Source organism: Coturnix japonica, chromosome 1, assembly GCF_054131305.1.
Source record: "Coturnix japonica strain WE chromosome 1, WE-NBRP24, whole genome shotgun sequence".
Taxonomy (NCBI): Eukaryota; Metazoa; Chordata; class Aves; order Galliformes; family Phasianidae; genus Coturnix; species Coturnix japonica.
This window is the reverse complement of record NC_140663.1, coordinates 164,826,874-164,851,372: the sequence shown is the minus strand read 5'-3', so window position 1 is coordinate 164,851,372 and position 24,499 is coordinate 164,826,874. Positions and strand designations below refer to the sequence as shown.

Below are 24,499 nucleotides of genomic sequence, written 5' to 3'. Positions count from 1 at the left end.
AGGATCTCCAAGACCTCAGATTCCTTCTTGGGCCTTTGCCAGACTCTCCGGTATGTCAGTGTATCTTGCACTGGGGAGCCCAGCACTAGGCACAGCACTACAAAAGCATCTCATCAGGGCTGAGCAGAAGAGAGGGATCATCTCTCTCCACCTGCTGGCAATGCAGCCCGAGGCTGATACTTTTCTTTGTTGAATACATGACTGGCTCATAGAAATATATCACAGAATTATAGAATGGCTCAGTTGGAAGGAACCTTCAAACCCAGCCAATTCCAACCACCCTGCTGTGCTCAGGGATGCCACCCACCAAATCAGGCTGCCCAGGGCCTCATCAAACCTGGCCTTGAATGCCTACAGCTTCTCTGGAAACCCTATACCGGTGCCTCTCCAAACCCTGAGGAAAGAAGCCCTCTGTAACATCTGACCCTTTCTTCTAAATCTCCTGTTTTTTTCTAAATGGTTCCCCCATGTCCTGTCATTATCAGATGGTGTAAAAATTGGTATCTATCTTGTTTATAAGCACACTTTAAATCCTGAAAGGCTGTAATGAAGTCCCTCTGGAGCCTTCTCTTCTACCAGAATTCCCAAGACCTTTCCTGGAAAGCTTATTCCTAGCTTGTTTGTGTCCCTCCTGTCCTGCTCTCATTGCAGAGTCAGGAGAAGGGTCTGGACAAAAAATAGGGCACAAATCAACACAGATGACCTCATTTGGTTTTTGTTCCACTGTTTGCACAGGGATAAAGATACCTCATGGGTAGGTGAACTATATATCACCATTGAATCTTGCAAGCCTATATGGTCCTTGCATCAACAAGAGCTAGAAGGAATACCAGGGTAATCAGATGAACCTCAGTGCTGCTGCAAGTGACTGTATCTAAAATATTATTCACTAAGAGGGCACCCGTTTATCCAGAATTTTGGCTCCTAATTCCCTACTGCTGAAAGCTCTGCTTCAGTCTCTCTAAATTCTCATGGCTTTCTTGGGTAGATTTTAACTAGGAATTGAATCTAACCAAGTTATCATGATGATCTTCATGCAAAGCATGGCCAAGTAAAAGCAAAAGGACGTGTGAAGTATGAGTGAATTTAGGACTTCTGTGCCTACTCCTTTTTAAAAAAGCATGTTGTTATTCCTAATTTGCACATTCCCAGAGCTTCTGTGTCTGTACATACTGTACATACATGTATGAATGAAAAAAAAATATGTGCATAGACATGTACTGAAATTGATTCAGAAAAGAAATCCTTTCTGGGAGAGCAGCAATGAGTTTCCTTTCTTCTGTCAATAGCAGCTTCATCATCTACCACCATCTCCATGTCACAAAGTTCAAACCTCAACATTCCATGTATTAAAAGTCTTCCTAGGTGTCCGCTGGAAGCAGCAGCATCTTCTGAATTTTGCACTGCAATTCAGTTTTGCTATCAGAGATACTCAGTCTGGCTCCTGCACTGCCCTACAGGCTGATCCCAGTCTTTTTCTCCTTTCCAGCCTTCCCACATAAGAGCTAAATGGGATATTTCCCAGTAGATCTCTCAGCTCTGTTAGCACTCTGTATCAGCAAGATAAAGCATCTCTGCTCGTCCAGGGCTGTATTTGCCTTTAAACACATAGGTGAAAACTGCTGTGCAGCATCTGGCACATATTTAATGCTTCTGTGTATACAGATGAATCTATATATAATCATAAAAAGAACATTCATTGTGTTTTGTAATACTAAAAATTAAACACAGGTGTAAAGTTGTCACATAGCAAAGTACTTGTATTGTTAACCTTGTAAAAATTACAAGCCAATAAACTCTAATTAATAGCATGTAACAGTATTATCAATCATGGCAGGGAAATAGCTGCATGGTGCCTTGGACTCTGTTCATAACTGTCTGAGAAACTCTGTTTTTCAGTGTATTGTTTTCCATCTCTGATCCTCAGCTTCCCCAGCCTTAAAGAAAGTCTTGATATATGCAGCCAGAAAGTAATGTGTTAGTGTTAGCACTCCAAACCAAACCTGTCTGATGGGTAACATTAAGCAGACTGCTATTGGAACGATTGATTATTATTGTTACTGGCAAAATAAAAGTAAATGAATGCGTAAGCGATGAAAAATACAGAAACTGATATATTCTACTCCTCTTGTTCTGATTGCAATATTTTGCCATTGGCATGACGAACCTGAAAAAGCAATGTTTGATTGCTGAAGCTTTCTAAATTGATAAAGCTGTAATTTTTTGGAGTTTTAAAAAATACGTTGTTTCTTAGCTTAATTTTCTGTGTGTCTGGTAACTGAAGCTGGCAACTGATATTTTTAGAAGTGATATATAGACCAATTAATTGAGAATAATAAATTGAAGCCGAATACTTACGGAGAAGCAGAAATTAACCAGATACATGAATTCAGCAGATCATGAGCTCAATCATTCCTCTACAATCTCCTCTGATTGAAGTATATAAGCATAGAGGATCACTACCTCAACATGTACAAGTGTTTATCAAGAGATTTCCTTTTTTTTATGTTTTCTTGCACAGCAAGCATTTCTTTTTCCCTTGAGTGGAAAGTGCCATGAACTTGCCTACTCTCTCCTTGTCTGCACGTTTCCTGTTCACCCTTTTGATTTAGATGAACAAAATGTAGGCTTAGTTCTTCCCACAGAGGACCGCAGAAGCAGATCATCAGCCAAAGAATTTGGTGCATGCAGGGCACATTAATTTGGGCCAGAAGCAGCATCATTGGAGTTAGCATGCTTCGGGGCCATAGTAGCAGAAATCTGTGTATCTTTTCTTCATCCAGAAGGTTTGGAGAGTTCCATAATGTGCCTTTTCCTCATCACTTCTGTCCCTCTGTATTTGTTTACTTTTCCCCTAGAGGTCTATGGAGTTGCTTCTAACACTGATGTCAATGTAACCTGATAGCTCTTTGAGGCAGCCAGCTGCCAGCAGTGCTACCAGCTTCTTCCTCACACTGAAGTCAGCAGGGGCTCCCTGCCTAGGTTCATTTTCTATAGAGCAGCTGGGATTTTGCACACAGTAATAGGCCCACACCACAGAGTAATACAAATACATTTTGTCAATGCACCGCAAACTGATGAGGTTTGGACCCGAGATATAGCTCATTTCATGAACAAACAAATAGGCAGATGAAGACAAAGGATGAATACAAATGCTTTGTGATATTAATAAAGTGACCTTCTCCCCGCACTCTTCCTGCTTCTCCCTCACTGCCCATCCCCGACTGTGTCAGTGGTGTTCAGCCATCTCCACACCCACTGTACAATGCAGGAAGAAACAAGTAGATTGTAGAGACATTGCTGCTTTGTTCATCGCCTTCTTGTACACCCTACCCTCTGTGGTAATTTTAGGCTTTTAACTGTCCACCAATCTCCCCAGCTATAGTGCCCTTTTGAGAGCAATAGCTTTTAAAATTAAGCATGTTTTTCAGTGGCATTTTTACAGCTTTGTAAAAGATTTATCCTTGCATCAGATATTGTACAAAATCCCATTTCAGTTGTGGTTTATATCATCACTGTTTCTGCTAGAGTATTTCAGGTCAAGTCTCAATCTTCCATCTTTAACAAGTCCCTAGACATTTTATATTGTGTTAGACAGACTTCATTTTATTGCATGTATTCTTCTTTTAAGGAAGTGGATTGTGAGACAGTTCCAAAGAGGAGAACCTTTTTTAAAGTCCCACTGGTAATGAACAGCTATCACCCTTTGAAGAGATTTAACTGAAAAGAAATTCTTCCCACACTACCTTTAGTGACCTTCATCTGTTGAAAAACATAATGAGAGAGATTTCATGCTATGGAAGTTAAGTATTCTTTCAAAATGAGATATATGCAATATCCATTTCTGTGGCAGTGAAGGGCAGAAGCTAACTTAGGGCCTGATTCTCTTCTCAGACACTGATGTGAGTCTGTAATTGGCTTTATCAAAGTCTGTGAACATACCAGTCCTGAAGGGAATAAAAACAACAAATAATAGAGAGAGAGAATAAAAGCAGACACTTAGTCTTATTCTTCTTTTTGATAATGGAATAGTTCCTGAGTTTCCTAAACCAGACTATTGTTCAGCTGAACATAAAGAATAATGTTGCGTGGTTAAGTTAGGAAGTTCCAAGTTGTGTATAAAGCCTAAGTTTCATTCAGATCTCCCTGGCTTTGCTTTTACTACACTTTAAAATCAACAGAATAGTTCTAGATTATCACTTGACATTACTGACTTTAAAATAAGTTAAGAACAATAAGAGCAGGATAAGGGGAAATTGCTTTAAATTGAAAGAGAGAAGATTTAGATTGGATACTTGGGGAAGTTCTTAACTGTGAGAGTGATGAGGTGCTGGCAGAGGCTGCCCAGAGAGGCTGTGGATGCTCCAACCCTGGAGGTGTTCAAGGCCAGGTTGGATGAGGCCCTGGGCAGCCCGGTGTTAAATGTAGAGGCTGGAAGCCCTGCCTGCAGCAGGAGGACTGGAGTGTGATGATCCCTGAGGTCTCTTCCAACTCAAGCCATTCTATGATTCTATGATAAGGCATGCTAGATCAAAAAGAAAAAAGTTCTCACAATACACTGTTCTTACAAACAAATACATTTAATAATGTGAATGATTTTGAATAGTGCATAATACTGTTTTATATTTTTTCTAAATTTATCCTTTTGCGGACTTAAAGACAAGCACACAAAATAATCTTTGGGGAAAAAAGAATAAAACTGTGTTAGATTCTTATACGGCACTGATAGTCAATGTCCTCAGTGTTTCATTTTGTTTGATTCGCTGTTGCCACATTTACTGACACAAAATACTCACTAATAGTGTGAGTAGTAGTTAATACTTTGACTTTTTTTGTCTCTCATATTATCAATAATTTGGGAAATAAATTGTGGCTACTTATTCATTCTTCTTCAGAAGTGTTGCTTACTTAATAATTTCTTCAGTTGTATATACAAGTTTAAAAGAGCTCCCTAAATTACAGCACACATGTGCCCCAAAGTCAGCACAGCACCCTGCTTTCCCCTGCTCTTATCCTTCCCCACAGAAATCATAAGTCAGTTCACCTTGCCCAACACTTTCTTCCCAAATCTCTGTGGAGGAAACTGAGGTCACCTTGAATTCTCAATAGAATGAAAGCCAGGTGTAGTATCTCTGTGTGTGCTGTTAAGAAGAAGCCAGACTGGGAGCATAGAGCAATAGTAAATATTAAGAGATTGAAGTGAAGAAGCAGTATATGAGGGGCAGGAATGGTTCTGGCCCCTGTTGCTCTGATTGTCAGAACCAGCTCATTTTTTAACCAAAGTATCAAGAGGGTGTGCACAGGGTCCTCCCTTACATGCCATACCAGCAGTTTTGTTATCTGTGGTTATTATATTATTATATTACTGGTAAAGTTCATGACTGGTTCCTGGATCTCCCAGGCTCTGTGCCGGCTGGATTCAAGCTGCACCAAGGCCACTCCTTGGCAGGGCCACCACAGGGGACTGTGACATCTCACCCTCTCTTCATGCTCTCCATTTGAAATGAAGATGACTTCCAGATCCCAATCTCACACCACAAGATGCCACCTGCCACCTGTCCCAAAGATGCTGTGGACTTCTAAGGAGATTAGTGCCCACAGGCACTTGCAGCATCTTCATTGATTCAGAAATGTGCTTTTTGGAGAGGATCTCCTGATTGCAGCTATGTATTTGTGGTATTTCATGTCAAGGGTGTCCTGTGGTCTCTAAACATGATCATTTCTTTTGAGTGATGCCAGATCAGAAGATGTGCCCTAGATGTCAACCAGTATCCATTGCGATTTGTGTCCAGGGAACAGGTTAGAAACAATGCAGAGTAAAACCCTGAACCATGCTTGGAAAGGATGGCTCCCAAGCACAAGCGTTTACATTTTGGAGTTTGCTGCTTGCTGTCACAGAGATGATAGCACAACTCTGACCCTTCTCTGCATTGTTATTGAGGTTGGCCTTTTGGCCCAATTTTTGAGTGTACAAGATGGCATGTGGTGTTTTAAGGTGTCCCCAAACTTAGAGAATTTCTATAGCAAAAGATTTCTGGAAGATACCTAATGTACCAAAATCTCATTCCCTTTTTCAGAGTAGATGTCTGTGGTTTTTTTACCTTACTCCTCAGCTCTGCCAAAAGAAAAAAAAATACTCTTTCCTGAATCACTAGCACTCATGTGCTACTAATACTTTAAGTATTCGAGAAATAAAAGTGGAAGCTATTTTCACTAAACAGGCACTTTATGCACTTTAATGCCTGCCTCATTATGAGTGATAATAATCAAAATTGTGTTTAATCTTGGTTGAAAATGCAAGCATATAGCATCATTTCTTTTCTCTGTCTGTGTGATCAACATTCTTAGGGTGAAATTCATCTCAGTTAACACTAGGGATATAAAATGTAGGTGCCTACATCAGATCTAATCATCATCAACTCTTCTTGTAGTCAGCAGAGAAAAATAAGCACTTTCAGGGCACAAGCTGTCTAATTAATTTTAGACGTGTACTTTACAATAAGATGAATCATTTCCTCACAGTGCCTGTTCTTTCTACCGACTTAAAAGGAAGCACAGACAACTAGATGACATGTAGACATGAACCCTTATTACCTACCTTTAGAGACAAGCTTTGCAAGAATATGCTCGCAAAAATCTTTTCTTTTTTCATAAATATTGAGGACCTAGGGGTACTGATTGATGCTTGGCTGAACATGAACCAGCGGTGTGCCTAGGTGGCCAAGAAGGCCAAAGGCATCCTGGCTTGCATCAGAAACAGTGTTGCCAGCAGGAACAGGGCAGTGATTGTACCCCTGTACTCAGCACTGGTGAGTCCACACCTTGAGTAACGTGTCCAGGTTTGGGCCCCTTGCTTCAAGAAAGACATCAATGTCCTAGTGCGTGTTCAGAGAAAGGCAACAAAGCAGGCCATATGAGGAGTGGCTGAAGGAGCTAGGATTGTTCAGTCTGGAGAAGAGGAGGCTCAGGGGAGACCTTAATGCTCTCTATAACTACCTGAAGGGAGGTTGTAGTGAGCTGGGGGTCAGCCTCTTCTCTCATGTAACTGGTGATAGGACTAGAGGGAATGGCTTCAGTCTGCTCTAGGGGAAATTCAGGATGAACATTAGGAAATACTACTTCTCTGAAAGAGTGATCAAGCATTGGAATGGCTGCCCAGGGAGGTGGTGGAGTCACCAACCCTGGAGGTGTTCAAGGAACATTTGGACGTTGTGTTGAGGGACATGGTTACAACAGTTACAGAAATATAGCTGATATACCTCAACGAATGCAGGTTGAATCTTGTGCTTGTTTAATTTGACCGATATTTTGCAATGATTGTCATAATTTGTGTTACAAAATCACACCAAGGAACAAGTCACTAAGGGTGTTAACTGCCAAAACTGTATCAAGTCCCAGGAGCTCAAAGGGAGTTGCAGTGATTTCGCAAGGTGAGAATCTGGGCCATGGTTATCCTGTCACATTCATTTTAAATCACATCCTCTTATAGTGAAACTGTGATGCTGTATATGTTCAAATTGTGGGGGTTTAATTTCTATTATTTTCCCTTTAGCAGGGGGGCAAACATACTGTCATTACCACAGACAGTGGAAGGAGTATATATGTAAAAGAATTACTGATGTTGGGGATCAGATTTCCATTGAAGCCATTCAGGTCTCTCCTTGTTCATTCATTGTATACAGGTTAAGGGGAAGATATTTAATTTCTAATATAACAAATGTTATCAAATTGCAAATTCATTGTATTACTTCAAAATAATGATATTAATTATTATCAATCTGCAGCACATGGCAAATATTTACCTATACCTTATTCATTTGAAAAGAAGATGAAAATATATAGTGGGAGAGAGGAGAATAAACTAAGATTTTATGATTCTGTGAGTGGTCATGGTGGTGATAGGGTGACAGCTGGACTTGATCTTAGAGATCTTTTCCAACTTTTACGATCCTGTGATTCTGCAATGTATCTGACTACAAATAGACTTTCTTAAAGTGAGTGATAAACCAGTTAATATAACTGAAAATAAGAGTTAAAGGGCTCTTTGCTGGCCTTAAACACAAATGACATGGTATTACAGGTATTACTACAAGTTGATTTAGTAAAAACACTTCTAAAGTCTAACCAATCTTATTAGCGCAATTTCCTACTGAGAAGATTTTCACTGCCCATTTTTTATTTTTCACACATTAAATAGGCATGCTGCCATAGAAATGCCAATAATATTGGTACAAGGCATGGGGTGATGCTTGTTTTGTCTAATTCCTCTTGTTGAGCTTGCCATATCAAGACCATAGCTCATCAGAAGTGTTTCCCCCTCTGCATCACTGGACATTAGATGTTGGCTCTAGGCTCAAACATGTATGGCTTCCCCTTGGGACCAAGTGCTGTGTTGTCCTGCTTACCTCTTGTGTCACCAGAATCCTCTCACAGCTGTAGATAAGGAGCTTTCACAGATGCAAGTCTAGCTGCCTTTTCTTGCTCTGTCCTTGCTCATTCCCACTCTCGAATCTTCAGTTTATTACTGAGAAGTGAATAAACTTAGAGTACTTGACCACCTCAAGGGCAAACAGCTTTGATCCCAAGAGGTGAAAATCCAGTTTGATTCATAAATGCTGCACTCATTTGAAATGAAAAGGTACATTAGCAGGTAGGCTTTCTAGCTAATGTGTGACCTCCTGCTTCTGAATTTGTGTCCTGCAGGTAATTGCTGTACTTGGTGAAATAGTGTACTACTACCCTTACGCTTTCAATCATATAGAAGGCACTCAGATTACCAGTTCATTACTTTAAACATTTTAATTTTAACTTTTTTTCCCATGATTAAACACCTGGAAAGTTATAGCTATTTTGCTGGAGTATGACCATCAGTGTTATATTGCAAAGGTTAAATGCTTCAGGATTTATATCTATATAGCTATGAAAACACTGTATGACAAGTTTGTTGTTTCTTTTCTTTGTTTTTTGTTTTGTTTTTTTTTTTGTTTGTTTGTTTGTTTTTCTTTTTTTCTTTTTTTCTTTCTTATTTCTCTCCTATAGATTGTGAGTGTGGGAAAGCATGTTAAAGGATACCACTACATTGTTGCCAACCTGGTAAGATCTTTTTCTAGAATTATACCTCTGCTTGGTAAGTGAAACACTCAGTTTTGCTTTGGAGTTCTCAGAATTTCATCTGCCTTTTGTCACTAATATGTGGTTACATATTCTTTAGAGCTCGTAAAAAAAACTTGGTTCTGTTGTTCTGCCAAGAACAAGAAAGAAAGATAAAATGTTGTCCTTTTAAATCTTATCAAAATCAATGTACTAATGGACTGCTGTGTGTTTCACGTAGCTGAATTAGATATGTTTACAGAACTACACTATCAATATTGACTCATCTTTTTAGTATTAATAGCATAACAATTGCTGGAGTAACTTTCCTACATTTTATGGGGAAAATTAATTCTTTAGTGTGAGCAAATCACTATTTCAGTATTTTCACTCTATGTCTAACCAGCACTTTCACACAAGTTATTTTTAGAAGGCAAATGAAGAGCAAATGTGATATTTTGTTGTTAAAATAACTAATTTTTCAAGTTGAAATACCTTCCTGGTCAAGCACAGTGAATGTAGGGCAGAGTCTAATGCATACTTCCAATTGTTTTCTTTTTATTCTTCCCTCAAGGAATTTTAGCTGACATGAAATATGTTACTGTGTTTTGGTATACCCATACCTTAAGATCACTTTAGATTATTTTTAAGACCTCAGGCTTTTGAAACGAGAGAAGTATATCCCCTTAGGGTCTTACAAATTAGATTTTCATCATACCAAATTTATAATTCCCCAAGTAACCTTTCTCATGCAAAGTGGTTGGTGTAAACGGTAGGATATACAGTGGAGACACTCAGAACTTCAGCATGGATGCATGCTTCTATCTATCCACTATTCAATAACGTGAGTAATATGACTTCCTGATGTGCTGCTTCTCATACTCACTGTCAGTCTCCTTTAGGAAATGAATCAAATCTCTGTCTTAGACACTGCTGTGAAGACTTTTTTGCTTTGTTTTGTTTTGTTTTAATGTGGAGTATTGGGTTAGTGGCCCATAATTATTTTTTATTAAATCTTTCTTTAAGTTATATGATAATAGAATTAATTTTCTACTGTTAAATGCCAATCAGATGAATTAAAAAAAAAAAAAGAAAAAAAAAAAGATTGTTATTCTCCTACCTTAACAGTTTGCATTATGAAGTTCAGTTGCATCTCTAAAGGCAAATTTTACTGAAAGATTTGTCTGTGTGCCTTTCAGACAAATGAACCATAAAACCAGTAAGTCAGGAAGTATATGTACTTTATTTTTTTGTTCTTCCATGTTGGGGGTGACACTAGATTTTAGATAGATTTAGATCTGAGAGCTATCACCACATTTCATGAAAATTTGATTCTGATACTGTTTTCCTTTTTCCTTGTACAACAAGACACTCATGTGCTCTCTCTGCATTCTAATGCCCATTATATAATTTCATAACTTTTGTAACCCAGCATAAATGAGTCCTGGAATAAATATATTTAAACAGTAATGCTGTTTACTTTGTAAACATGAAAAGAAGCAGGGATGTAATGGACCAAGGATGAGAACAGTGTTCATTAAAATCTACCAACTTCAGTGGAAATTGATTTTAGGTTTTAATATTCTGTAGGCACTTTTCATCTGATTCTCCAAATGCACTCCTAGAACTAAACTGACTGCCATTCCCAGCAATGTGTTACTGAGCTGTTGAGACCACTCTAGCAATAATGTGAGAATTTTGTTTTCTGGTTTTGTTTCATTCTTTATAATGCAAATGGAAACTATGAACAGAAGTTCAATATTATTCTCTGGTTTTAACTCTTAGTTGCTATTGGAAACCTGACGCTGCCCTTCTTTATACTGCCTTACTGACCTAGAACAAATTGGACTCGCAGTGATGTATAAGGGCAAAAAAGTCTTAAATTGATTTTCTAGGGATTCAAAGATATTTCTCTGGAGAGGTTTATGCATGGAGGAGCTAATGTGACGGGATTTCAGCTAGTAGATTTCAGTACCCCAATGGTAACTAAGTTGATGCAGCGCTGGAAGAAACTGGACCAGAGAGAATACCCGGGATCCGAGACCCCACCAAAGGTATTGATGAATACAAAACACTATGAAAGATATCACTCAGGTGTTCCAATTTCTCATTAACTCTGATAAATAAATGAGTAAAGACCTTAATATTTTTACAGAAGACAGTTTATCCTACTATTACTGGGAAATAATTATGTTTTGCCCTTGTGATTGTATGATAGAAACACAGACTGCAACACATTTCACTGATGTACTCTAATGTTTTTTGTCAGTTAGTCTACAAAACACCTCTTTACTGACAGGAACTAAAGGTCAAACGCTTAACTGACAACTTAATTTCAACCTATTTTACATGAATTAATCTAATTATCTAGATTCACTTAGAGTGCAGAGCTTTACTGACAGCTGAATTCTTCTGTGTATGAGATATAACCACAGTTGTAAATTTAGTACCTTTAAATTTTCATCTGGAATTTCCTTTGAAATTATTTCTGTCTCGAAACCTGGTGTAATAATCATTTTCAGGCACACTCTTACAGTGCAATTACATCCCAGTGTTCCTCTATCCTAATTCTTCACAGATGGATAACAAAATATTTCTGTCACCTATAATTTTCTTGTCAGGCAAATCAAAGCACGGTTATAAATATGAATTCATTGAAACAGCACTGATTTATATATGTATGAATACATGTCAGACCCAGTTGTGGCTGTTCTATGCTGTGAAAAGATATGCAATCAACCATTCTGTGGCTGGATGAGCAATGAGTTGACAAAGCCTATAGAATGTGTTAAGATGGGTAATACAAAGAATATCTACATTACTTGGTAAATATTCAAGAAATTTGTTTTATGGAGGGGAAAAAAACACGAGGATGCTGTGGTCTATGGAGTGCAGAGATCCACAGTACCGTTGAGTGGAACAATTTAGCCCATAGGACTTCTTTCCAATGAATGGAACTGTGATGCTTCCACCTAAGAAGTAGACATGATTAAACAGTATCACACATAATTCACTTATATTTAACCAAAATTCAAGATTATAAAGTTAAATGTGTCCCAGCAGGCATATGATATGCAAGAAGGACGACAGGGAGGAAATTAGCCTTCAACAAATGACATTTTGGCATCTAAAGGGAATTTCATTATCAGCCCTGGGGTTATGACCCAATTCTCCTGATGCAGGAAATTCATCAGAAGACCATGGTGAAAAAATGCCCCTTTGTTTATATGCTTCTAGCTAAAATATGCTGCAGACATACTCTACACATTTAAACATGTTCTCAGTCTAAAATAGTTATCATAGTTTGTCTAGAAACACAGAGTACCTTTGATGACCTGCCAAGCCCCCTTTATTCTTCAGTATTGCTCAGTACTGTGTGTTTTTCACAGGGCTGACACAAGTTTTCCAACAGGAAGAATATACTCTTGATAATTATTAACAAATCCAGCAACTTGGATTTCTGCTCATTTATTTTTGCTCGTTATCTTTTTCAGTTACTATTTCTTTTATTCTTTTTTTCTGTTTGAGTAAGTTGAATGGGTGGATGGATGCATGAAACCATTCCCTAAGGGGTAAGACAACTATTTAAAAAGTTTAAGAAATTAATGTCTTCAGTTTAATATTTGTTTCTTCTGATAATTCTTCAGGGGTAGATTGTTCTTCCCTTATGAAACATAGTCTAAAAGCTGGAAGTAGTGAAATGTACTTCTCAGTCCTGCATTCATCCTTTCGACAAAATTGCTTTTGATTTTGAGGAGTTTTCTCTTAATGAAAGTGTAGAAACTGCTGTATAATGCATCAAGATAGAAAGAAGCGAGAGAGCTGATTTTTGCAAGGTGTACCAACTGTAAGGTATTGTGTTTGTCCATCCATTTAGTATACATCTGCATTAACATACGATGGAGTGCTTGTGATGGCTGAAACTTTCCGCAATCTCAGAAGGCAGAAAATAGATATTTCAAGAAGAGGAAATGCTGGTGATTGTCTTGCTAATCCTGCTGCCCCATGGGGTCAAGGAATTGATATGGAGAGAACACTGAAACAGGTGAGGGTGGACTTTATTCTAGTGATCTTTGTGAATATTAGTTATAAGTTGTACACTACATGATTTGCATGACACTATATACAAGGGTACTGATGGGAGAGGAGAAATTTATTTGTCAATTGCCAGTTTGATTCAGCTGGGGCTGTTTTGATATCATCTTGGTTTAGAATTTGAAATGAATGCAGAAGGGAATTATAACTAGAGAAAACTTCCACTAGTTCTAGTCTTATTAGGTATTTGGGACTTGTGTTACTGAGATGTTGAGCTCATCTGTTGCTCTTTGCATATAACCTGACTGTGCAGATAGCATCATTTAAGGAAACAGATTTTTCTGTCAAATATAACCTTTCAAATATTCTTCTGTCATCTTGAATAAATACAGATTTCTTCCAGGGAAATCACATGGGTCGTATTATATGAGTAGTATTATAGGTAGTATACTTTTTTTTTTTTTTTTTTTTTTTTTCTCCATTAAAAAGATATAACCCAGAGCCATTGTTCACTGATGTCAGGAATTTGAATTACTGATGAATATTGATGCCTGGAAAGTTCCAGATCTCTGTCAAGATGATTTAGCCTTTCCTTTGGATGGGACAGTAAGAAAAATAAAAATCTTGCAGTTGAATTTAAATCATTGCAAATGAGCAGGCTCTGATCAGGAGAAGATGCTGAGAAGTGACTGCTGACAGAGCTGGCAGCACTATGCCTGGAAGCCCATGTTTCAGTCCTGGAGAAAAATCAGCACAGACACAAATGCTCAAAGGGAAATAGTAAGTGGTTTAAATCCACATTCTGGTAGGAGGAGAAATAAAGTATTTTATCTGCTTTGCATAGTCTCTGCAGATGCACAGATCTGTAATAATTGTGAGAAACATGAAATCAGGCTTCTGTGTTAGGTTGGACAGCTTGAGCCTCAAAGTCTGGCCAAAAATGCTTGCATGGCTGGATCCTGACACAATTAGAGCCAGCAGCAATATGGCCGTGATTCCTTTGGAATGAGGTTCACAGTCTGGGTATCCTCCAGTAAAGCACTACAGAGCTGGAAGAAAAACTTGTGTTTTGGTTTCAGCTCTAAGACAGGTGGTGGAAAACTGCCCCAGCCAGCCTTGTGGCTTTACGTCTGTCCTTCTTCACTGTGAGGATTTGAAAGCGTTTCTTTCAGGCCTTGTGCATCTCACCCATCCTCTGTGATAGTGAATTGCTTTGCTGGCAAGGTTGCTGGCAAGGTTACCTTAAAGAGCAACATGTATTCATTTTATATATTTAATCCACCAGAGCATGATGTAAAAAGATATTTTTCTCTACTCTGTGAAATTTGAAATAAAGAATGTAAGTCTGGATCTCCATTATGGTTTTTCTTCCATTTTTAGGTTCGAATACAAGGATTGACAGGAAACGTTCAATTTGACCACTATGGTCGCAGAGTCAACTACACTATGGATGTCTTTGAGCTGAAGAACACAGGTCCTCGGAAGGTATGTGCTTACAGTTTTTGTTAACTTTATACCTTGTAAATGGGAGATGGACTCCTGAGTAACCCGATCTAGTGCTTGATCTAGTAGTTGACTACCCTGGTGTGGCAGGGGGATTGGAAATAGGTGATCTTTGAGATCCCTTCCAAACAAAAACCATTCTGTGATTCTGTGGTTTTTTTGGATCTGTGACTCTGTGATTCTTTGATAAATGAATTTATGATGACTAAAGAGTTAAAATAAATTGGATTCTGTGCCATTTAAAGAGGTTTATATACCAACTGTGTCAGATGTAAGCAGAAAGTCTATTTTCTAATAGATGTTATTGTTCCATGAAAAAAACTGGGGAATACAGAAACAAGTGTGCATCTTAGAAAGGTGAGATGTCAGTCAGCCTATAAGACAGGCTAATAGTATAAGTCCCATCAGCTATGTTTGAATGCACATAGACCATCACTCAGACCAATCATTCTGAAGAGATAAGCCTTATGTTTTGTTAGCTCTTCCTTTTCTGTGCTCAAATAATTCAATTTACCGTAGTATAAAACTCATAAAGATCAGCAAATAGACTAGACCTCAATGGATTTATTTCCTTTGGAGGCACTATGGCCTGTTTTGTTTCCTAGGACATCAGAAGAAGAGAAAGTGAGAAGCTGGAGGTGAACAGAATCATGGCTTCTTGAGTAGGAGTGAGGCAATAAGAATTTTATTAAATAGTTCTCCACTGTCTGTCCATATGTGACAAGCCTGGTAAACAGTGTCCCAGGTGAACAGTTTATCACCAAAGATAAGCTGCAGTGATGAGGAGATAAAGCATTAAACTGCGAGTCCATATTGGAATTACGCATTAGGATGCACTTACTGACAGAATACTGATCTGTAGACCAAAACAAAGAGTGTCCCTGCATATCAGGTATATTAGTGAAGTTGACTTTTGAATGTATGAAATATGGGTAAGAAATACACTGGGAAAGGTGAATCTGTCTTGCTTCTCTCTTGAGAAGCCCTGTGTCTTCTGCCAGAGAATGTCTGACCTTGTTTCCTGCCTGGCTGCGAGCCATGCTGCCAACAGCCAGGAGGGATGCATCCAAAGCAAGTGGTGAGTGAAGTACAATCTCTCCACCCGCAATACCCAGTGTTATCAAAGGGAAATCTAGGTAGAAAAGGTGTAGTTGATTAGGTCACAACTTAGATACTCATTAGGGAGATTGCTTAGTGGAAAACTAACGATCCCAATTGGTTTATTATTCTCTTTTCAACATTTCTCATCCATTTTGGGAATGGCGCCATTGACTTGCACCACTGTAGGGATGTCCCCATCCTCTCTTTTTGCCTATGATTTGAGGGGAAAGGTGGTAACAAAAAGAGGAGTTATGTCTGTGCTGTGCTAGCATTCCAAGGTGCTTTTCTTATCTATTCAGACATGCTTTCCCTTTGTCTCTATGCCACTCTTGAACCATTACCTGTCTTTGTTATAAACTGCCATAACAGCTCTGACAGGTCTGACTCCTCACAAGAATTTATTTCTTATGTATTGTTTGGAATTTTATATCTGATCATTGAACCAATTCTGTGCTCTATCCAACCTGACAAATCCTATATATTATGTGAGAAATGACTGCACTTAATTGAACTAAGAGGCCTTCACCTTTAATGTCTTCTTCTCACATCCTAAATAACATGATTAATGAATCATCCAGCAATCTTTTTAGAACTAGTCTTTCCAGTTAGAATAGCACATGCCTCTAATCTTTAGAAGAGTGACATTAGCTGTCTACAGCTTTAAGGTTGTGAATAGAGCATTACAAAACTGCACAGCTAGTGAGAAGCAGATTTCCATATAGTGTTGTCAAATGAGAAACAATTACCAATGCTCCTGTTGATTTCATTTATACAGCATTCTATAGAATGTTCTCATCTGCAAAACAATAGTGACAAGATTAAAAACAAAACAGAACAAATAAACAAAGTTTATATATATATATTCACACATATGTCTAAGATTTGGATCTGAGTTTGAACTTAGTCAATCAAAATGGAAATTATAAAAAATTTAGAGTTTTCTGTTTCTTTTAGTGACTTGTGAGCTTCAGCAGGAACACAGTGGTGGATATAAGGTGCACAGGCCTTCAGAAAGGTCATTGCTTATTCAAAAGCTGAATAGCTTTGACAAGTATACTTTGAGGCAGATATTTTTGCAGTACTGATCTTTGAGTGATAAATTCAGCCTTTCCGTAAGTAGACAAAACTGCTAAAAAATCTAATGGAAGTCCATATTGAATTGGATTTACTTATATATTATCTGAATTCAGTCCTTTTCTTTGAGGAGTTTTTCCTCCGAGGACTTGAGATTTTATAGGTAAACATAATGTATTTTAGTGCTCTCAGAGTTACTGCAAACCTATATTCTCATACATTTGTCATATATATCTTATATATATTTTTAGTAATCCAGTTCCAGAGTTGATTTAGTGCAGGTTTGAGGTGCACACGAGGAAACGCACACCTTTGCACACAGGCTGAAATTTCTTTACAAATACCTGCCATTCCTCAGAAAGCTCCTTTATTTCTGTCTGCTTTTTGCTATGGTACTTTTACAACACAATGCATCATTCATTTTCTACTTTCCTTCTGAACTTCCCAGCAGTGAGCACCTGCACAATGAAAAACTATCACTGTTATAACAAGCTTCCCAAACTGCCACGTTTCACTGTACTTATTCTGCCACAAGTCAGTCACAGTTCTTGACAGCAACTTGAAATTTTCAGTTATCAATTTTACCTTTGAATCTGTGATTGTCTGAATGAAAGAGAATATTTGTTAGCAGTGCATCCTACTAGGAAACCAACCTGCCTCTCCAGTGTATCAGCAAATCTGAAGCTTCTCTAAGCTGTAGTCACATAAATCAAGGCTTGTATGTTATAGTGAAGAGAAAAAAAATGTGTCAACCAGAAGTAACAAAAGTTGTGCATTGGAAGAGTTTGTGCCTATTCACTTCACTAATTGAAAATAAAATATTGGCTCATACTCACTCATTCACCTCTATTCTGTTCCTTTATATATTTGTCATTCTCACAAACACCTATTCACTGCTGTGATGACTGTGCTTGAATATGACTTTAGGGACTGCTAAAGTGTCTTTCCTCTCAATAAATTAATTTAATAAAAGGAATTGAATGGAATATTAAACATAATGAGTAGTTTAAGAATGCATGATATTCAGTAATGCACGTGAACTCAGGAACCAGAAAACACTCCCCTGCACTTCTAGAGTCATCTACTGCATCATTGCATTGTTCTGAACAAGATGATTACCACATTTCATTGGTGCAGAATCCTATGTGAAGATAAGTGTTGTTCTGAGCCCTGAAAAAAAGTTAAAAATAATATTGGCTTCAAAATCAATCTGATTGTCCAGCTAGTTTGCTTCACAGTGAAGTCTTTTCCAAGGCACAGACTGTTCTTTGGCAAATGCAGTTACACTAAAACTCTATCCAGGCCCCATTTTCCTCTAAAATTCCCTTTCCTCTTCTAGTGAGATGGACAAGGAGTTCATTTCTCCCACCTCTTGCTCTCATTAACTCCCAATTAATAAAGGCAGGCAGGAAGCAAGAGTCATTACCAAGTCCCCAAGTGCTTCTTGAGTGGGCTACACCAGCTTGTGTGCCCCGGTGGTGCAGTGGTTAAAGACGCCGCCTTGCAACACTGGGGCCCGGAGTTCGAATCCCCCCTGAGGCGCAAGTGGTAGAAGTGTCGCTCTGCTACACAGAGGCTCGAATTCCGGGGGCTGGACTCGATGATCTCTAAGGTCCCTTCCAACCTGCACGAAACTATGAAACTATGAAACTATGAAACTGCTCATCTTTGAAAGGGACCTTTAATATCACTGCCACTATCTGCACCTTCCCTGGAAAAAAGAACTAGTTGCTAAACTCAGTTCACTGAATCTCAGTAAACTGGAGAGCTGACTTAGGTGGGATTGTTGTTCTTGAATGTTGTTTGATGGACACATCTGTATTCATGCTTAGTCACACAAAGACTTATCATTTTGTCTGTGTTTAGTTTTAGGGGCAGAAGTTTCAAATTTTTACCGTATAACCCCCAAGTGTCTCAATAAAAGTTTGGAAGAAGATTTCCCTTTTTCTGGCTGCCATCGTCCCATCTGCTCTTACAGCAAGTAATGCTGACTCATGTCTAGTGCCCAGCAGCAGCACTGCAAAAAACTTTCTGTATGTAAGGGGAGAGCTTCTGATTCCAGGCATTGCACCTTTTATTTTTTTATTATTTATTTATTTATTTATTTATTTATTTATTTATTTTCCCTCTATGGATTATAAACATGGCTCCTCATAATTTCAGCACCAGCAGTGAACTAAGGCAGTTATTTTGCCTGAAGGCTGCTCTGGGAAGGGCTGTGGCCAAGAAGCCTAAAACGTATTTGTTTTGCTGCTGCCACAGCAGCAGACTTAACAGAGAGACTTTCAGACTGTGCTCATGCTTGTAGTACTTTGGAGTGAGTAGGGAAAGGCAAATATGAAGTTCTTCATTCTATGAAGTACTTTTCTAGAGGGGAGGCATATCATTCATGAGCTGCTTTACAGTTCTCATCTCTCCCCCAAGTAATAAAAAAAGATAACAGAGGGACTTGTAATGTAAATACCAAAGGTGCCTGGCAGAAGTTTCACAGGTCAGTCAGGATCTGCTGAAGCACGAGTTCCAGGTCTGACTGCAACAGTGTTGCAAGATGGTATGTATACTCAAAGTGCTGGGTGGATACTACTTTGCACCCATCTATGGAAGTATTTCTTTGGTACAAAATTATCATTGGATCACACTGTTTCTAGTGTAATAATTGTGTCTGCAATTTCCTCAAGTGTAAAGTTACCCGCTGTAAGTTATATACCTTTTATTTTGCAGGTTGGTTACTGGAATGACATGGATAAATTAGTTCTAATTCAGCATGAACCTACACTTGGAAATGACACTTCAGCCATGGAGAACAGAACTGTAGTTGTCACTACAATTTTGGTAAGGTATTTCTTTTTGATCAGTATCTTTTTCTCTTCTCCCCTCCCCCCTCCAACCCATTCCCCCCCCCCTTTTTTTTTTCTTTTATTTTTTTAATGCTCATACTCCTATGTGACACAACCTCCTTTTTAGTTATAGTGTTGTTTAGTCTGCCAGTTCCTGGGATACTGGGAGGGTGAGAGCCATATATCTTAATTATCTTGACTGTTATGTTTGTTTAGAGGTTTTTTTATATGCATTTAAGATCCACTCGATGTCAGGTTTTTAAAAATAAGTTGAAGTAATTTTCTTTTGGTATACATTCTTTTCCATTTCTTTACTGAAGTAATTCTCAAAAATATACATGAATTCTTTCAACTTCTGATTGATAAATGTTGACTCACAAGAAACTGGAAGAAGTGAAAAACCTAAAATCTCTAACTGACACAATTGAACAGATGTCTATAATGTCAGTGTCCCTTTTGCCAACACATTATAATGTCAAAGATGATTTTAGTAAGAGCTAAAATTCTAAGTACTATGTTTCAGTCAGCCAATCAGAACTGTTTTATCTACTTGCAATTGTAAATGAAAATATGAATTTAGTAGATGCATTTGAATGTATTTCTAAATATATTTATTTAGCATGTAAATACAATTTTCAATTTTAATGAAATCTAAATAAATTTGAGATTTTTCAGTGTTAGCTATGTAATTAGTGTTTTTGTGGTTGCAGACCAAGAAGAATGCAATTGTTTCATTCATTTACATTTTTTAAACGTAGTTTTTCAGAACCATATTTTTCTTCTAAATCTGTATTTTTTTAATCAGAAGTCAGAAATGCCCTTTTGAGCTGATGTGTATAAAAGCCAACTGGCAAAGGCTGACCTTTATCTGACCACATCTAAGACTTTACATCTCAGTTCACTGCCCTTTTCACCTGTTTCATTTAGACAAGATATTTTAACCCCTTAAGATAAGCTACATCTCAAGTGGGAAGGAATATTCTGTATGTATTGTTAAGCAGCAATTTTCTAATTTAATACAGAGTTTAAAATACTCCAGTGGAAAATGCCAATATATTTTCTTACTCAAAAATTCAATTAGTTGCCACATTTCCAGCAGTGTGTATCAGCATTTATACATTAAGTATATTTTTAAAAATCTCCTGTTGAAGATTATCATTCAAGGATGCAAACCAACCAAGCTACTGTGCAGGAATTCCGTCTGTAAATCCTAACCAAATTGTGTAATTTTTTTAATTTATTTTTGCATGGGACATTTAAAATAATATGTATCTTTTTCCTGAAAAAGATTTGGTGATGGAAAAAAAAAAAAATACTTCAGTGCAGTCCTCCTCTTTTCAGCCTCTGATGAAGAATCCTATTTTAAGAAATTGATCAAGGAAGAAAAGAGTCCCAAGATGCTGCGAACATTCCTAACTAAGGCTCAAGTATTAACCACCAGTCTAGTAGCATTGAGCTAATTTTTCCATATGGATTACTGTTCCTCTGACTGGATGACCAGGCACTGAACCACCAGGAAAAGTTCTGTGACTAATCTGAAATGTATAGAACAGATGACGTTAACCTTCAACTTTGCCAAGCTGAGAAGAGAATGATGTGAATAACAAGCTTTCAGTCGAAATTTTCCTCTCATTACCAATCCTGATATCTTTGACTGAAGCTATCATACATGAGTACTGTAATTTCCATAAATAGCTTCAAGCTTAGGAGAAGCGAGTAAAAAATAATAATGAAAAGTAACATACAAGGTTCCTGTTTGCCAGAAAGAAAAAAAAAAGGAAAACACAAAAGCTTTTAAAATGTGTTATCTTGCCTGTCCTGTTTGCATTGAAGCATTTTGATGTGCATAATAAATGTTATCTTCAAAAGAACTTTTCCAGTCCCTGCACTGAAAGGACTGGTGGGATAATTTTCAAAACCAAAAAAGTTGAATTAATATTCCAAAGCATGCCCTCTGTTTATGCAGCATGTTATTTTGGGATAAATACAGTTATTTAAAAGTAGAACTAATTCTTGACCAAAAGTGTCCCCTTTCAATGTTTTAAAATCACAGTGCAAGAGAAATAGATCAGAATTTGGTTTGAATCATAATATATGGTGAATACTGCCATAAGTTAGTCATGCACATCTCTCATTGACCCCAATGGGAGCTGCTCATACAATTCTGAAGGCAGATTATAACCATGACTCTTAATATTGACTTATTAGGGCACTTAATTTAATATTCAGAAGCATATAATAATGCACCTAGACAAAAAAAAAAAAAAAAAAAAAAAAAAAAAAAAAAAGAAAGAAAAAGAAAAAAAAAAAAGAAAAAATTAACTAGAGCAACTCTTCATCAGACAGTGAGATTTTTACCTCCTCATTGTCCTCTTCATATTGAAGGCAGGTTGAACCATTGTAGATGGCATATAGTTTTGGTTGCATGCCTATTTTCCAGCACTTAACTGAAATGCTTCTGCAGTCAGTGCTGTTAGAGTTTTCAGTCTTCAAAGAGAGGTGTCATGCCAGAGTAAGAAAAGTTTACAAGTTCTCAGCATGGCTTGCTTTAATTTTTGCCTGAAGCCAAATAGCACAAGTTCATTTGCCTTCTGTTTCTTCACATTTTGTGTGTCTACGCTTACTTCACTGTAACATGACTGTATGGCTATTGAATTATAAAGAATTAGCTCTGCAATCAGAGAACCTAGTACAGTGTTTTCTTCTTGGCAAAATGCTGTCTTCATTTGTATTGTAGGAAGAGTACGTAGAATTTTTTTGTACAGATTTGGTTCAGCATGTAGACACTCAGCCTATCATCAAATAATCAAGTGGTGAGGGAGCATCCCAGAGTGAGCAGGCAACATGGGCAGTGACATACATTAATCTACCAGCTGCCACATACCCCTGGATTTTATAGTTCCTGGAAGAGCTGTGTGCTTTGAACTTCATGTGCTTCACGTCCTTCTGCATGCCTGGCCCTCTCAGCATGGACAGATCCTCTCCCTGTGTGCAGAAGTATTATCCCCCCAGAGGCCCCAGCTTGATGTGCAGTGGGCTCATTATATGGCTAAAGTAGAGACACTGTGTATAATCTTCTCTAGTAGTAAGGCAAATATAGTGGTTTATTCAGTCAGGAAAAGTAATCATCACTGTTCTAGCAAGATAAGAAATATGGTGGTGAGGTCACTAAATCACAAAATGATCTGGATTGGAAGGAACCTTAACAGCCACCCAGTTCCAATTCCCTTGCCATGGTCAGGGCTACCAACCATCAGATCGAGCTGCCCAGGGCCCCATCAAACCTGGCCTTGTGCACCTTCCAGCACCTCATCACTCTGAGATGCTGAACTAGAATATATGGGAGTAGGCTGTGATGACTAACCCAGATTCTCTAATCCCTTTCATGATGCAAACGCTGTACTTTGCAAAAACTAAAGATCATGAAAATTCTCTAGAACCAAAGCTAGACATACAATGAGCTGTGTCTGCATTGTGGCTTCCAGCTCAGTATTTTAATAAGATAGTCTTTGCATTGGCAGGCTAATCTTGAATGGCAAGATCTCATTCAAGACTGTGCCATCTAAATGTAGATGTCTTTACAGAGGGTCTCAATTCGATTGCCCGCTTAAAGCATGCAGTGACAATTATGATGCTGTAGGATATTCTGCCTACCCCCGTTTCTGTAATTATAACATCAGGATGAACCTTTCCTGCCTGTCTTATGCTGTATGTGACCAATCCATGGGGTCACATACTACCGTATGATGTTCACATGGGATGAGTTGTTCCCCAAGTGTGTAAGCTTTCATGAAAGTACTTAAAGACTTAGAGATTGTTTCAATTATCCATAAGTAAGTGGCTAACACTGAGGATATCTGAGCTACCCAGACCTGCAGAATAACAAATGGGGGGCAGACAGGCTACCAGAGGGCACCCAAGATAACAGACACTTCCAATAGGTGACTAAATGTAACCCTCTGTTTTGACTGGTGTACGCTTGCCCGAGTCTTACCTCAAAAATTCTTTGATCTTCTCATAATAGAAAAATATTTTTTCATAAAATATATTTATTAATTAAATTCTTCAGTAGACTGAAGAAAAAAAAATAACATTTGTTGCATGACAATAATAAAGACTTCAAACCGAATCCTGGACACTTCATTCTGAAAGAAAAAGAAAAAAAAAAAAGAAAAAAAAAAAAAAAAAGTTCAATTGGCTTCTATTGGTGAGGTTTTTTTTCAGAATAAAGTGTGACATGTGCCACTCCTGTTTACAAAATGAGACATTTCCTTGCACAAATATTTGTCACTTTTTCAAGTTATTTTTACAGTGCTTAAAGATTTTGAATTAACTTCTTAACAGTAGACAAGGCATACGTAGATCTGTTTAATATTTGGACTAGTTACATTCTCCAGCTTCCATTATAGTATGAATCATCACTTGCGAGCATTTTACTGTACACATTAATTTATGGAAATGTGGTGAAATGATTTGTTTTCATCTATAAAAGTAATTGTTCCAGGCATAAACTTGTATTTACATATGTTAAGTATTGTTATAAAATTGTGAATTATATAAGTAAAGCTTGCACCATTTCAAATATCTGTTCCTGTGCTAGTCATTGATCATTTCAATGTGGACTTTTCCTTGATTTACTACAAGATAGAGTATTATCAAATAGCTGAAATCTTTCAAGTATCGTGAGATTGAGCCTCACTCAGCAATAAGTCAAACCTGTGCTTTCCATCAGCAGGTTAAGAGTTTATTGTTCAAAAATTGTAGTAAATAAAAAGCTGATAGGGAGAAATAATATTTTTATTATACAGGATGCTTTAACTGGAAACAGTAAAAACCCCTCTTAGAGGCTTCAACTATTT

General features: G+C 37.8%; 1 protein-coding gene across 12 annotated transcripts in view; it reads left to right on the top strand.

Moving 5' to 3' along the window:
• GRIA4 (glutamate ionotropic receptor AMPA type subunit 4) overlaps window positions 1-24,499 on the top strand; it is a 210,414-nt gene that overhangs the window by 128,672 nt on the left and 57,243 nt on the right. For 11 of the 12 annotated variants that reach the window (XR_014949138.1, XM_015852216.3, XM_015852210.3 and 8 more), the window contains exons 5-9: window positions 9,040-9,093; window positions 10,986-11,144; window positions 12,968-13,135; window positions 14,506-14,610; window positions 19,525-19,635. Coding sequence is in view for 11 of the 12 variants with exons in the window: in XM_015852216.3 (XP_015707702.2) it covers window positions 9,040-9,093; window positions 10,986-11,144; window positions 12,968-13,135; window positions 14,506-14,610; window positions 19,525-19,635 (597 nt within the window). In the remaining variant the exon portion in view is untranslated. Of the gene's footprint in view, window positions 1-9,039; window positions 9,094-10,985; window positions 11,145-12,967; window positions 13,136-14,505; window positions 14,611-19,524; window positions 19,636-20,981; window positions 24,225-24,499 lie in introns of those variants that run through there. The other variant, XM_015852217.3, reaches the window with a different exon arrangement.